General features: G+C 35.1%; 1 protein-coding gene across 2 annotated transcripts in view; it reads right to left on the bottom strand.

The window, feature by feature from the left end:
• The window catches only part of MSH2 (mutS homolog 2), a 58,128-nt gene that overhangs the window by 32,973 nt on the left and 9,246 nt on the right, over positions 1–15,909 (bottom strand). For both annotated transcript variants that reach the window (XM_045549553.1, XM_045549554.1), the window contains 4 exons: positions 12,221–12,499; positions 11,219–11,365; positions 8,618–8,767; positions 7,791–7,924 (listed from right to left, as the gene is read on the bottom strand). In XM_045549553.1, coding sequence (XP_045405509.1) covers positions 7,791–7,924; positions 8,618–8,767; positions 11,219–11,365; positions 12,221–12,499 — 710 coding nt within the window. The remainder of the gene's footprint in view (positions 1–7,790; positions 7,925–8,617; positions 8,768–11,218; positions 11,366–12,220; positions 12,500–15,909) is intronic.

Raw genomic sequence — 15,909 nt, 5'->3', positions numbered from 1 at the left:
TGAGGTTGCTGTGAGCTAGGCTGACAACATGGCACTCTAGCCCCAGCAACAGAGCAAGACTCTGTCTGAATAAATAAATAAAATAAAATATATAGTAAAATGGAAGAAAAACAATAAATACTGTTGAGGGAAGAAAAATGAAAATTGTATTTGTAATATGATCCCATATTGTTTTTAAGTTTTGTTTGCTGTTTTTTTTGTTTTGTTTTGTTTTGTTTTGAGACAGTCTCACTCTGTCACCCTGGCTAAAGTGCAGTAGCATCATAGCTCACTGCAACCTCAGTGAGCTATGTACTCCAGCCTGAGAGACAGAGTAAAACCTGGGTGGTGGGAGGGGTGGGCATGGAGAAGGAAATATATATATTTTATTTATATATATAATATTTGTTAAAATGTGTGTATCTGCATACATATGGGGGGAGAAATCCTGTAAGGGTAAGGACACAAACTAAACTGTTAACAGTGATTACCACCATAGAGTAGGACTAGAAGTGGGGGTTAGAATACAGGTGTTTATTTTCTCATTTGACTTTTTAAAACAATGACTGTGTAATACTTTTAAATTAATAAACAAGTTAAACAAATTCTGAGATATAGCAATGATAAGAAACCATAAGTGAGGAGCCAAAGGGACACTTTTGTTGTACTTTTATAAATTCTCCATTTGCTAACAAATCCTAAAACTTCTCAAGCAGCAACATATGCCTCTTCATATCCCTTTCAAATCTTACAAAGAAAAGTCAAGAATTAAGCAAACTTGATAAATAAGAGAAAATCGATACGGGTTTCTAAACAACCAATAAGGTAGAGTACTACTACTGATTAAGCGCTACACAGTAAGAAAAGTAAACTCTCTATACTTAAGATATATAATCTTTTTAAGTTATATAATCTTTTCCCTTTTGGTCTCACTTCTCAAACACCCATCAACAGAGATGATACTAGTTTATTCTAACTGGTTTAAAAGACACTCAAATCACTTCTAAATGATTCAAATGCTTTATCCAGAACAAATCTTTATCTTGAACTAATTCTTCCTTATCCATGGACAAATCCTCTCAAAACTGGACTTCATATACAGTATATCAAACTTCATCTTCTAACAATTTTCAGAAATTCAGAAACAACTATCAGGCTTCTGTCCTTAGGTCCCCAAATTTAAAACCAAATAATAACCGTATAGTCAAAGGAAAACAATGTCAACCTTACATTGAGTAATTTCCCAAAAACTGACTAAAAAAATAAACTTTAAGTTATTTCACAATTTCTACTTATAAAGTTCCAATAAGGGCATTAAGAAAGAAGCAAAACAGCAAAGAAATAAAAAAGCTTCAAAAAACAGCACAAAGCAATATACACATCCCCCCTCAGTCTTTGGTCCAGATATCATTAAAAGCCTAATAAATTGCTAGTTTCACAATTCTATTCACTATACCATTGCAGAAATAATTACAGTGTCAGTGTATGTTTCTGGCTCAAAGAAGGAAAAAAAAAAAAAAAGAAAAGAAAAGAAAAAAAAGACTACTCTGCTGTTTCCATATCAATGCCACTTCTGAATCACAATTTTACAAGTATCAAAGTTACTGTTGGCATAACCTAGTGTATCTGTCAATCCTACAATAAAATTACTTAGCAGTATACAATTTGATACAATATTAATCTGCAAATTGACTGGCATTCAAGATAACTGGGAATCAGTTAATCATGAAATTTTTGGTATTTTAAAATCAACATACTATCTTTTAAAACTAGAATTTCTGAGCTCTCATATTTAAGAAATGCTGACTGGGATTATATAACACCATTTTTATAAGGCTGAGAGCAAACACCGTACGTAAAGAACTGCAACTACAAGTTTTTGATTCTCTTTATCTGTTTTTCACATGGGTTAATGCAGTCAGAACCACTCATTTGATACATCAGAGATATTGTGCTGGGCCAGAGGAAGTTCCTATGGGAACTGGGAAACTTCAATTTGGGGTATTTCATTTACCTATAGCCTGAATGGTTGGTATTTACAGAGATGGAATTTGAGGGAGAATACTTGTGGGGCCAGGTGGAGGCAACAGCAAAGATTTGAAGGGAGAAAAGTTAAGGATGCATTGGAAGAAAACTGAAGTGGAATAGGAAAAAATTATAACCACAGGTAAAATGGAAACATTGGCTTTGGAAAGGAAAGAAATGTTAAGTCTTCTTCTGAGAAAGAGTCAGAGAGTAAAAGACTGAAAATAAAGATATATTTTGAGGTCACAATGACTAAGGAAGAAATCATCTGCTTAGAGGCAGGAGGTAGCTGAAGGCTTTCAGGGAAAGTAAAAAATTTGGGGTTAGTCACTATAATGAGTTATGCAATAAAAGTAAGACCAAGCATCGACAAAAGCCAGCCAGCATGGAAGTACAATGGGCTTAAGTAGCATTATGTGACCTTCTCCAGCAACTTTTTTGTTTTGGAGATGAAGGTCTTGCTATTTTGTCGAGACTGGGCTAGAACTAGTGATCCTCCTGCCTCAGCTTCCCAAGTAGCTGGGACTACAGGCATGTGCTGGGACTACAAGCACAGCTGCAGTAACTTTTAATTGAAAAAGAAAGCTTGAGGAAGAGGTCAATATGATAAAGGGCCAATGGAGTAAGAACCTCCATGGTACCCATGAAAGCACTGGAAAAACAATTGCCTTTGCAATGCAGGCTGGATGGGAAGGCTAATGAAACTTAGAGTGGCTATCAGATCAGCCCAGACATCAGAATAAAAGAGTCTCCACTAAACTTGACTTAGAGGAGGAAAAAATAGTGGTGGAAAAGTAGCAGAGTTGAAGCCCTTCTGTTCCTCCTCAGAAGTTCAAGCAATGGTTGACTATTTTAAAGAAACTGCACTCACTGTATGATTTCCAGATGGCTCTATTTCCACATAACATGGACTCACTAGAGATATTCTTGCACAAACATTCTGAGGCCAAAATGAAAATACAAGTTTAGGGACCCCAGATGTATGATATACTCTCACACAAGTACCACCACCATTTCTAAATTTATAGGAGCCGTACTTTTACTCAAAGACATTTCTAATTAAGATGGCTATTTAATTTTAAACTAGAAGGCAATAAAAATAAATTCAACATCCATCAGCAATTTCACAATAAACTAGTTCACATGCTAACATATTTAATATTCCTTACAGAATTCTAAGTTTAAAAAAATGAAAAAATTACCAAAGCTTCAGATGAATCTATGAAAAGACAAAAGAAAAGCTTAAAGCTATAAAGCAACAGTCTCAAGTGTATGTGTAGACACAAGGGCTCTTTGGGCTTACCAGAAAATAAGGGAAAAAACAATATGAACAGGGCTCTTATAAATAATTTCTAATTTTTTTAAAGTACAAAAAGGAAGCAATCCCTAGAAACTCACTCCTAGAAGATAATAACATATTCTCATAGTTTCAAGTAGGTTTTAGTGAATGGGAACATGAACATTACAATAAAGTGATTCATGGATATAATTTAAATCAAGACCAAAATAATACAAGTTTCATTTCTGACGATAAAATTCAACTGGAATTAAATTAAGTATCACTGATAGAACCAATACAGCACAATGATTAAGAGCATGAGGTCTAGGGTCAGTAAGGACTGGCATTAAAGCCAGTCTCCACTACATTATAGCTGATGAATATGAGGTGCTTAGCAAAGGGCCAGGTACAGAGTAGAAACCAGTATTATCACCCTCCTCCTTCTTCTCTCTTCACAATAATTTAAAAGTAATTCCATTTTCATCATTATTCCTGAACCCATCACTGGCTACAGTCCTTGACAAGATACATGTACCAAACTCTAGTCACACTTGTCCCTATGTCTGCTGTAATAAAAATAGAAGAAAATTCTTTGCTTTCTTTAATGAAATTGACCCTATAGCCATATACTTTAAAATTAACTACTTACTTAGAGTGTGAGAGAGTGGAATAAAGATTTCCAGTACCTTCTCTTCTGGAAAATCACCCCAAAACAATGACAGTAAGAAACAGAAAAACTTGATTTTATGTGTAACCCAAAAGGAAGATCAATCCTAAATGCTTAGAGAGGGAGATAACAGATTTCCTCTGAGAACCCCAGGAAATCTTAAACTAAGAAGCACGAGGTACGACAGCAGGCAAAGTTGACGTGGTGATAAAAACAAGGAGACTGTCCAAATAAAGCCTGTCTAAGAAATAACTCTTCCTACTGTGTAGATTTTCAACACTATCTTGAAAACCACAGGCCTTCCTATTTGCTGGTTAAAAAAAAAAAAAAAAAAATCTCATCAAGATAAAAAGAGTATTCTCTTACCCTACAGGTGGAATAAAGAGCACATAATATTTTGACTCATGAAGCCATTCTCAGAAATGTTATTTCTAACAAATAAGTCTTGTTGGACCACCAAATTTTGGAAATTATTGCTATGTCTCATGATAGTAATCTTTCCTTCCTCTCTTAAAAAATCTGATTTTGAAAGCTTGCCTTCTAAATAATTTGTTACTCTAGTAATAATATTAAAAGACATCTTAGGTTTCTGAAAGGTCTAAATACATGCAAGCTCCAGTTGTTAAACTAGAAGGGGACCACTGACACTTCCTCTTTTCCCATAAGCCAAAGGTGAAAAATATAACCAATGACCTATAGCTTGAGTTATTTAAATTACCCATCATTTCCTTTTTTAAAAAAAGTTAAAAGAGGAGGGAGAAAAAATACATTGTTGCTTGTTTATACACAGACTTTCCCCATAAGGATACTCAAGAAACTGGTAACACTTTGTTGCTCCCAGGGCAGGTGGTGGCAATTCACATAGAATACAATAAGAAATGTGCCCTGTATTGAGGTATACATGTTTTAGAAGAAAAAAAAATTTTAAAAAAGAAACATGCCCCTGGAGTTGTGCAACACACAGACCCTGAGGAAAGGGTCCTGGGAGTTGGGGGGCAAAGGTGGAAAACTTATTCCTGTATATCCTTCCATTCTATTTGCATTTTGACACACAGAGATGTAATTACTTGTTCACAATAACTAAAATTAAAAATTATAAATTGCCTTAACTACTTGTGAAGTATCCAATCCTTCAAATTTTTTTATTGATATATCATAGTTGTACATATTTTTGGTGCCCATGTGTTATTTTGATACATGTGTACAATGCATAATGATCAAATTAGGGTCACTGGGATATCTATCACCTCAAAGATTTATCTTTGTTTTTGTTTTTTTTTTTTGAGACGGAGTCTTGCTCTGTTGCCACAGCTAGAATACTGTGGCATCAGCCTAGCTCAGAGCAACCTCAAACTCCTGGACTCAGGTGATCCTCCTGCCTCAGCCTCCTGAATAGCTGGGACTACAGGTATGCACCACCATGCCCAGCTAATTTTTTTCTATTTTTAGTAGAGACAGGGTGTCCCTCTTGCTCAGGCTGGTCCCAAACTCCTGAGCTCAAGTGATCCTATCGCCTCAGCCTCCCAGAGTGCTAGGATTACAGGCATGAGCCGTCACGTCCGGCCTCAAACATTTATCTTTTCTTTATTTGGGGATCCAATCCTTCCAATTTCTTATTCTAAGTCACTAAACCCCACTCTTCTTCCCCAACAAACTGGCTTCAGAAATCATCTTAAGCAATTTCAATGAAATATCTAAACACTCACAATTCACTAACCTGTGAGTTGTTTTTATTGTAAGGTTCTTTGGAATCCAGAAGACTAACATTTAGCTTGGTAATTATTTGTATGGTGTCTTGCAATACTGATCAACTACTTTAGGTTTGCCTGGCATCTTCCCAAATAGTCATAAAATCATTATGCTTTTATATACCACGAGCATTTGTTAGGTATTCAACAAATCATTCTTGAAAGATTTGACAATATCAAAGCCATAAAAATGTTGAATCTCTTTTACTCATTCTGGCAACGTATACTAATTGGCCAAATGGAAAACAGTAGGTGCACAATGAGGTCATTAGAATAACCTGAATATTGAGAAAGATAAAGTACATCCAGTTAATGAAATATTATGTACTTATTTAAAATATTGGCTCACACCTGTAATCCCAGCATTTTGAGAGGCTGAAGTGGAGGATTGCCTGAGGTGGAGACCAGCAAGGACAACAAAGTAAGACCTCCTCCCTACAAAAAGTTTAAAAAAGAAAAGAAATAGCTGGGTGTGGTAGTGAGTTCCTGTAGCCCCAGCTACTTGGGAGGCTGAGGTAGGAGAATCACTTGAGCCGAGGAGTGATCTCACCACTGTACTCCAGCCTGGGTGATAGAGTGAGACCTTATCTCCAAAAAAAAAAAAGCTGGATCTGAAGACAAAACGGCAACACCAAAAAATGTTTATGATAATAAAAGCATAAATAGGAAAAAAAACAGGGCATAAAACTATATTAGTATTACAATCATGTTTAAGAAGAAAGATTGTCTAACATAAGAGTACTATATAAAATCATTTCATTTATATAAAGGTCAAAAACAGGCAAAACTAATGTATGACATCAGGACAATGGTTGCTCTTGAAGTAAGGGGGGGTAGTTAATTAGCAGAACTGAGAGGAGTTTCTGTGATTCTAGTTATGTCATTTCTTGACTTCCAGGTTGTTAAATAGATGTGTTCACTTTGAAAAATTCATCAAGCCACACACATGAAATTTGTGCTCTTACATATATTACACTTCATCTAGAAGTTTTAAAACTCTCTCTTTTTTTTTTTTTTTCCAGACACATTCTCGCTCTATTGCTGGGGTTAGAGTGCCATGACGTCTGCCTAGCTCACAGAAACCTCAAACTCCTGGGCTCAAGCCATCCTCCTGCCTCAGCCTCTCGAGTAGTTGGGACTAGTACACCACTATGCACGGCTAATTTTTTCTACTTTTAGTAGAGACAGGGTCTCGATTCTTGCTCAGGCTAGTCTTGAACTCCTTGACCTCAAGCAATCCTCCCACCTTGGTCTCCTAGAGTGCTAGGATTACAGGCATGAGCCACCACGCCGGCCCTAAAACTTTCATCTAAAAATAAAACATTTCCAATCACTAGTTATATTAGGGTAACAAAACTATATAACTTTTCATTGCCTCAGTTTTAGAGATTTTCTAAAATATGTTTAGGTCACCTTAAATCCTTTCTAGAACAATGAAGTGCTTCCTGTGTGCCAGACCCTGCTCAAAGATGTTTGTTTGTTTGTTTGTTTGTTTTTAAGAGCCAAGTTCTCACTCTTGCTCAGGCTGGAGTGCAAAGTATTTTATACATAGTAAATCACCTAATCCTCATAACAACCCTATGAAGTAGATGAGTTATTGTCATTTTAAAAGTGAAGATTAAAAGTGAAGAAACTATGACAGAGAGGTTGAGTAATTTGCCCAAGATTACTCATAATATGAACCAAGGTACTCTGGGCTCCCAAGTCTATACTCTATACCATACTATCTCTCTAATAAATTTTACTTTAAAAAAAAAATTAAGAAGAGTAAGTTCTTTAAATCAATCTATGCCACTACTACTCTATTACCATATAGCTCTCTGTGCGGTTAAATGCCAAAAATATAGGTGCAAAATTGCATATTAGAATAAGTAATAAAAGGCTGGGCAAGGTGGCTCACGCCTGTAATCCTAGCACTCTGGGAGGCGGAGGTGGGAGGACAGCTTGAGCTCAGGAGCTCAAGACTAGCCTGAGCAAGAGCAAGACCCCTTCTGTATTAAAAAAAAAAAAAAAGAGGAAAGAATAAGTAGTATAATCATACGGAGTAACTGCAAATTACTTAAAGCTAACAAAAGTATACACAATGATATACCTCTCTTCTATTCTGTTCTTATCCATGAGAGGCTGTTTAATCCACTGGTTAACTAGTCTTTGTCCTTGAGGGGTTTTGCATTTATTCAGCAATGCAGCCAGAGACTGAGAGCCACTGGTATCTTCAACAGAACCCTAGTGAATAAAAAATAAAATAGAATGGCACACTCATTAGTGAAAACCTTACGATGCCAAGAAAAGTAATTAAATAATTTTGGGAACAAGAACACATAATAGTCTTCAAATATTACTAATAAATGAGAAATTTCCACAGAAGTACCAAACCAACTTTCCAACATGTTAATCTATATTTTAGGCTGAATATTTCCCCCTACTTTATAATTACTGCAGTTTTATATATAAAACATCTTAGAATGTAATTTTAGTGAATTGCTGTTAATATACAAAATTATCCATAAAGTCAGGATAAATACTGTATATATAGCTCGAAACTAGAAAAATAAAATGTAGCAATTCAAGAGCCAGGCATGGTGGCACACACCAATAGTCCTGGCTACTTTGGAGGCTGAGGCAGGATGTCTGAACCCAGGAGGGCTCTATGTATGTACGTAGTGCACTATGATCATGTAGCCTGTGAACAGCCACTGTGTTCCAGCCCAGGCAACACAGCCAGCCCAATTTCTTTAAAAAAAAAAAAAAAAAAAATTTGAAAAAATCTATAGCAACTCAAAACTACTTATCTATTCAAAGTATAATAATATTTCAAAATATTTAAGTTCCTTAGTAAAATCCTTCAGTATATATCAAAGAAAACATTTTTTAATGATTCAATATTTGTAACCCATGTATTTTTTTTTTTTTTTTTACCTGGAAAAGGTTAAGGGCTTTGACAGCTGCCATATCCAATCTCATGTACTGGCTGAAGTCAAAAGTAGTCAGTTCAAACTGTCCAAAATTTGAATCATCTGATAAGAGTTCTAAAAACTTGATTACTGCAGACAATGATGAAACCGCAACCTAAAATTAAGAATTTAAAATATGAGATCCCTATTATCACAAGGACTGATTCTAGAGATTTTTTAAAAACACAAAATAAAAATAAACTCTGAATTCTATCATTTTTCTTGGTGTTCCTTCCCAATCCTAACCAAGAAAATCAAAGTTTAAATAAATCTCTTGATTAGAAAATGACTTTTTGGAAGTGAAAATTAACCGTAATAGCAGCATTATTTTATAACAGCCAAAAATGGAAATTACCCAAATGCCCACCAAGAATAAAATGGATAAATTCTGACATGTTCACACTATGGAATATTACACAATAATATATATGAGCACAAACAATCAACAACTAAAGAATATGGATAAATCTTACAAACACAATATTGAATGAAGGAAACTAGACACGAGAGTATATGCTGTGTAACTCCACTTATATAAACTATAAAAATAGGCAAAACTCACCTATTCTGTCAGAAGTGAGAACAAGGTGTGACCATAATTACCCCTGGTAGCAGTAACGGATATGAGGAAGCATGAGAGGGGCTTCTAGGCTCCTAATAATACTCTATTTCATGGATGCCAGTTATGTGGGTATACTCAGTTTATGAAAATTCAGTTATATACTTATGGTATATGTAACTTTCCCATATGTGTATTTAAACAAAATAAATTCAATTTATCTATATTCTTACTGCATATGTTATTACTACAGCATAAAATACAACACATCATACCGATAGCTCAATGACAAATTCTACTTATTAAAATATATTAATACTTGGTACTATTCATTGTGAGTATGTAAAGGCAGTCTTGCAAAAATAACAGGAAAATACCTAATCCTACAATTTCCCCAGTAACAGTTAAAGATCAATTCTATGATGAGTTCTCTCACTAACAGGGACCCTGCAGGAGTTCTGTTTTGCACAACTTCTGAAAAGAGCTTAATGGACAGAAAAGAGATATAAATCTCTCTCTTTCAAAATTGTTTTTTAAGAATCTTCTTTTACAGAGTTCCTGAGTAAACAGCATGAGAACGAGCTCCAAGCCTCAACCATATCTCAAGGACAAAATTACATCTCCTGTGATAATCCTTTCTCCAAGGAAAGGCAGGAAACCCAGTCTGGGACTTTGACAACCTGCTGCTGCTTTTGTTATCTTCATCCCCTTAAAATCAGCTGCTGGTATCTCCCTTCTCTTGCTTTGGGATGCCACACCCATCTTCCTGCTCTTTCCCCACCCCGCCTCCTCTAAGAAGATAAAATAAATCTTACTTTTATATCTTAATCTCTGTGTGAGAAATCTTTCTCCACCCATACCATGAGCACCTGCTAGGCTTTCCACCCTACCAAGTACATCTATTTTTCCCATTTGATAACATAGTAATCTATCTGCCCTTGCTAAACTCTAATATAAAGGTATAAGCAAAAATCTGCTATGACACCAGGAGGCAGAGAGAAAAACGTTTTGGTAGCTCTAAAAACTTCCTTATATTTTCAAAAACGGGATAAATTTCTCTACTACTGGGATTATTACTCATCCATATTGGTTTTTGATTGTCTCACAATACATAGTAAAATATAAACAGATAAAATTAGGTTATAAGGTTCAAACCACTATTTGATAAATGATCACTTCAAAATCTTTACAGTCATAAGTTTCTCATTCCAGTCTGAAATGTACTTTAAAAATCATAAGCAGTTATAAAGTCTGTTCTGTCTTGTTTAAATAAAAAAACAGATTTTTCATTTTACTTATTCATGATCCACAAATATCCAGATAAGAGTTTGCCCAATATTTTACCATAACAATACATCTCTCAAGCCATTCCCACCTCTAAAATTTGACCAGTAAGATAAACTTCAACCAATGAAAAATCTCATAGAAGTTACATTGTGTGCACACTCATTTCTACCACTGAACATAACCATGCCAATTTCTGAGCCAAACTGTTTAGATGTAATATTTATTATGGCATTACTATGTGCTATATGTATATATTTTCACCCTTATTTCCTACTAATTTCCATAACAATCCTTTAAGGCAGGTATTTTTAGACTTATTTAACAGATAATAAAACTGCCTCTCAGAAAGGTGAAGTAATATATTAAAGATCCCATAGCTGCTACATAATAAAGATGAAACAGGAAACGGGTCTTTTCCCCCTCCAGTCACTATTCTATCTCAACTACTTTAAGTGCCGGAAGTCAGGTTCCCTCGTGTGAAACTATTAAGACTCCTCCACACCCCAGGAATACGTGTAGTGTAAATATAATGAGATTATATTTAAGGTTATGTTTAAATTTTTCTAGTCATTTACTTGAGGCTTTTTTAAAAGCTTCATCATAGATAAAATAAGCTTAATATCACTGATCCACAGTTTAGCTTTGAGATGTGACAGAAGTAGCCTTCTAAAAAGTCACTATTATCATTTAAGAATAAATTCATGTTTATAATCTACATACCTGATTCTCCATTTCGGGCAAGACAGTACTATTCATCTGTTCTCCCTTTTTACCTTTCAACAACCGGTTGAGGTCCTGATAAATGTCTTTTGTGGAAAAGTCAGCTTTTTTTCTTTCTGTGATCAGAATTCCTCCTCTCTGAATAACCTATTTTACAAGAAATAGTTTAAACTGCTATGGGAAAAGGAACAAGAAAAGCAATAAAGAAAATTTTAACACTGACAAATATAAAATGACAAGAGCTTAACAGATTATTAACCCACATTAAAGGTTTATACAATGTGCAAGACATTGGTAACATACATGTATTAACATACTTTCTAAAGCTATAAACTTTAATTTTCATCAAAATGTAAAATTATGTTCACATAAAGCTTTCAAAAATAGTTGCTAGTAAAAACTCAGAATATTACTTGTGGCAAGTTGCTTAGATACTATCTAGGCTAAAAATAACCACCATAGATTTGCACAGCAGTGCTTATGGTATTTGAGGCCCACAAAAAGAAAAGAATCCTTGGGGGATACAATATCCCTTAAGAAATATCTAAATAATAAACTATAAAAACTATATGCCTATACAATCAGCAAAATAAGAGGGTAAATTTCCACTCGAACTATCAAAAAAAAATCCTAAAGAACTGTATCTTACTTGACAAATCTAATGTTTCACATGCTAAATACAGTAATATTTTCTATAGTAATTATTCTTTTGGAACAAAGTAAGACAGAGAGAAAGGGAGGGAGGGAGAAATGGAAGGAGAGAAAAGATCTGAGGTAGAATAAGTCATACAAGAAACAACTTGTTCTAAAGTATAATTAAAGGTACAAAGTTTCCATCAAAGATAAACACCATTATTTTATTCCTCAAAATAAAACATTATTTTAACTATATACAAAAATTTGACTTTTAAATTAATTTTTTCCTTAAATAAAAGAATATCATGTTAATTAAAGAACCTTTCCTAGGCTCAGATTCTCTATCACTAGACTTGATTCCCTTACCTGCCTCAGCTTCCCCATGTCTCCAGCAGTCTCTCCTCCTGGTAAAACACATTCCTTTGGTCCAATCTGAATCAGGAGAGCCTCAAGATTGGAGAACTGATCACTGTCAGGGAACTCACACAGTCCTAGCTTCCTCTGTATGGAATCCACATACCCAACTCCAACCTGTCTCTGGCCATCAACTGTGGACATTTTAATACCCACAACACCAATGGAAGCTGACATATCATTGTTACCAAAGAGAATGTCTTCAAACTGAGATAGATTGCCAGGAGAAGCCTAAACAAAAATAAAAATTTTTAAGAAACTGAACATACTTTAAAATTTTACTAGCAAACAAGAATTACCCAGTCTTGATGACCTTTATTAAAGTTTTCTTACCAAAAAAATTGCTTATAACCATATATTCTACCTATTACATTTTCTATAAAGCATTCTCCCTCCATTACCAATTATTTTCAGAATATTTGGGCACATCTAAAAATAACTATCAAAAGTGATTTTCAATTTGAAATCTGGCAGCTGTGCTTATACCTGTAACCATTAAAGTACTCAAACTGGTAAGCCTGTTAGTGCTATGCTTAAATTTCTATATTCTCAAACTACCTAATGGTTGCTCATATCAGTATTCTCACTGAGTAACTATATCACGTAGGACAACAGTACTATTAGCTTAAATACTGAACTGGGAACATCACCTCTTTAAATCAATACGTTTATCTGTAAAATGCAGAGATTGTTCTAAATCAGTGATTTCCAAATGAAGGGTCCTTGATCTATTTTCAATACAGGTTGAGCATCCCTAATGTAAAAATCCAAAATGGTCCAAAATCTGAAACTTTTTACACACCAATATGGTGTCACAAGTGGAAAATTCCACACATAAGTACTTACCACAAACTTTATTTCATGCACCAAATTGTTTAAAATACTGTATAAAATTGCCTTCAGGCTATGTGTATAAGGTGTACGTGAAACAAATGAATTTCATGTTTAAATTTTGGTGCTATCCCAAAATATTTCATTATGCATATGCAAACATCCCAAAAAAAATAAATAAATAAAATCCAAAACACTTCTGATCCCAAGCATTTCGGATAAGGGATATTCAAGCTATATTTCAGAAAGGTTAGAAATCTCTTGAAGACTGTGGCCGGGCGCGGTGGCTCACGCCTGTAATCCTAGCCCTCTGGGAGGCCGAGGCGGGTGCATCGCTGGAGGTCAGGAGTTCGAGACCAGCCTGAGCGAGACCCCGTCTCTACTAAAAATAGAAATAAAAATTATCTGGACAACTAAAAATATATATAGAAAAAATTAGCCGGGCATGGTGGCACATGCCTGTAGTCCCAGCTACTCGGGAGGCTGAGGCAGTAGGATTGCTTAAGCCCAGGAGTTTGAGGTTGCTGTGAGCTAGGCTGACGCCACAGCACTCACTCTAGCCCGGGAAACAAAGTGAGACTCTGCCTCAAAAAAAAAAAAAAGAAAAAAAGGAAATCTCTTGAAGACTGCACAAGCTAACTAAATGGCCAAGTTTCTTTGCTTTTGACTAAGCCTGTGTCAAGTCAGTGGGTGACACTATATACTTCAACCCAATTAGAAGCTGATAGGTTGCTGTTAACATCAGGTATTTCTGGGGCAATTGATAGACTACAGTTTTACCCATGAAATAGATAGAGATAGATCACGGTCACGGTTTTACACATCAGATAGAAAATGAACAGTTCTCCAAATGAGCAAAGTTTAACAGCCCTATTTAAGCAACCTGTAGCCATCTTTGAATGTCTTTAGCATCATAATCATTATAATCATTTATCTTTTCATGATTTTGAATCCCTTACAACCACAGATTATTGATTAAAATCTAAATCAAAAATGAAATGGTGGCTCACATCTGTAACCCCAACACTTTGGGAGGTGTAAGCAGGAGGGATCACTTGAGGCCAGGAGTTCAAGACCAGCCCAGGCAACAGAGCAAGGCCCTGTCTCCATAAAGACTTTTTTAAAAAATTAGCTGGGCTTGGTGGTGTGCACCTGTAATCTTAGCTACACGGAAAGCTGAGGCAGAGCGATAATTGAGCCCAGGAGTTTGAGGTTGCTGTGAGCTAGGCTGACGCCACGGCACTCACTCTAGCCCAGGCAACAGAATGAGACTCTGTCTCAGAAAAAAAAAAAAAAAAAGGAAAAAAGTCGTATCTGAAATTCAAATAAAAAAAAAAAAAACACTGATTCAATTGCAAACATAAATGCTGTTTTCCATATATATGCTTTGGATTTACGTGTATAAGTTATAAAACACACCTTTAAGGAAACACTCAAAAGTGAACCAGCAACCAATAAAATTAGGTTTTTGGGGGATCCTTGGAAAGGATAAGGCTGGTAATATCTGAAGGAGGTCCTATCTAAGGTCCTTTCCTGCTCTGAACATACTATTGAGAACATGAAAAAGAAATCAATCATAGAAATCAACTCCTTCAAATATCACCAATATTTTCCAATAGAATCAGTAAGTTAATAAAAGTAAAGACAAATCAGTTTTATCAGCTTACAGATCTGGACTTCTTAAAATGTCAGGATGAAGACACCATCTTTTTAACCTGGTAAAGATATATATCTTAAAATTTTTTCCCCTGACCTAACGGGTGGGAGTTTAAAAAAAAATTCATCCTGAAGAATTCTAATATGACTTAAGGGAGTGAGGTGTCATCAGCTGATAATCATGGTAACCATCTGAACCTATGATTCCACATTTTGTTTTTGCTACTTATTCAATTCTGCGAAGAACAGGATAGTAAACATCCCTTTGTGGTACCCTTAATTTTCAATTAAAATCTATCAAGACATAGGCTAAAACTGTCAGTCCCACTTTTCTCAGTACAGTAAGAATTAAAACTGGAAACTCTGTAATGTAGGATGCTAAATTTTCCCAGATATAATCTACAGTAAATGTCTATATTTACAAGGGAATTGGGGGAGGAGAGGGAATATGGAATGAGGATTGAAGAATACTGTATTTGACATAGCTCCAACATCAAATGTTTAAATATTATATTAAACCTCGTAATAAAAAACTCATAGGACTTTAAAGTCAAAAAGCATCTTTAAAAACCGAATAATTTTACTCTTTATGAGAAACAGATGCAGGAGAAGGTTGGGGAATTTGCCAAGGTCACGCATTACGAACAGAGGAGAAATGAAACCTGACTACAAGCCCAGAGCACTGCCCCCCTCGCCATACATTTATTCATTTCCTTTCGAGAACAAATCTCACCTCTCCAACATTTTAACCATTAATTTATTCCAGTATTTCTTAAGAAGGTAGTCTATGCAGGTATTATGTGTGCAAAAAAACCAAACACATAACCTTATAGACTAATAAGAAAAAAAAGGAAGACAGCCATTAAATAAATAAAACAAAAATCAATAGCACTATCTCCTTAAAGGCATTAGAAGCACACATGTCAGTGTGCCTTCCTAGGCACATCGAGGAATATGATCACCATTAACGATGTTCTAGACTTACTTAAATTTACAATCTAATGGAAAAGAAAGTTATATACAAAGATACAAACATATGACAAATGTGTATAAATGAGACATTTGGGATAAGGTAAATCTGTACTTGATTTCTAAGTACTTTGATGTACTTAAAAAATGGTAAAATCAAACACTTGCTTAATGCTGATATTCAA

Source organism: Lemur catta, chromosome 4 (assembly GCF_020740605.2).
Source record: "Lemur catta isolate mLemCat1 chromosome 4, mLemCat1.pri, whole genome shotgun sequence".
Lineage (NCBI taxonomy): Eukaryota > Metazoa > Chordata > Mammalia > Primates > Lemuridae > Lemur > Lemur catta.
Note: the sequence above shows the minus strand (reverse complement) of the source record. Positions and strands in the feature narration are given on the sequence as shown.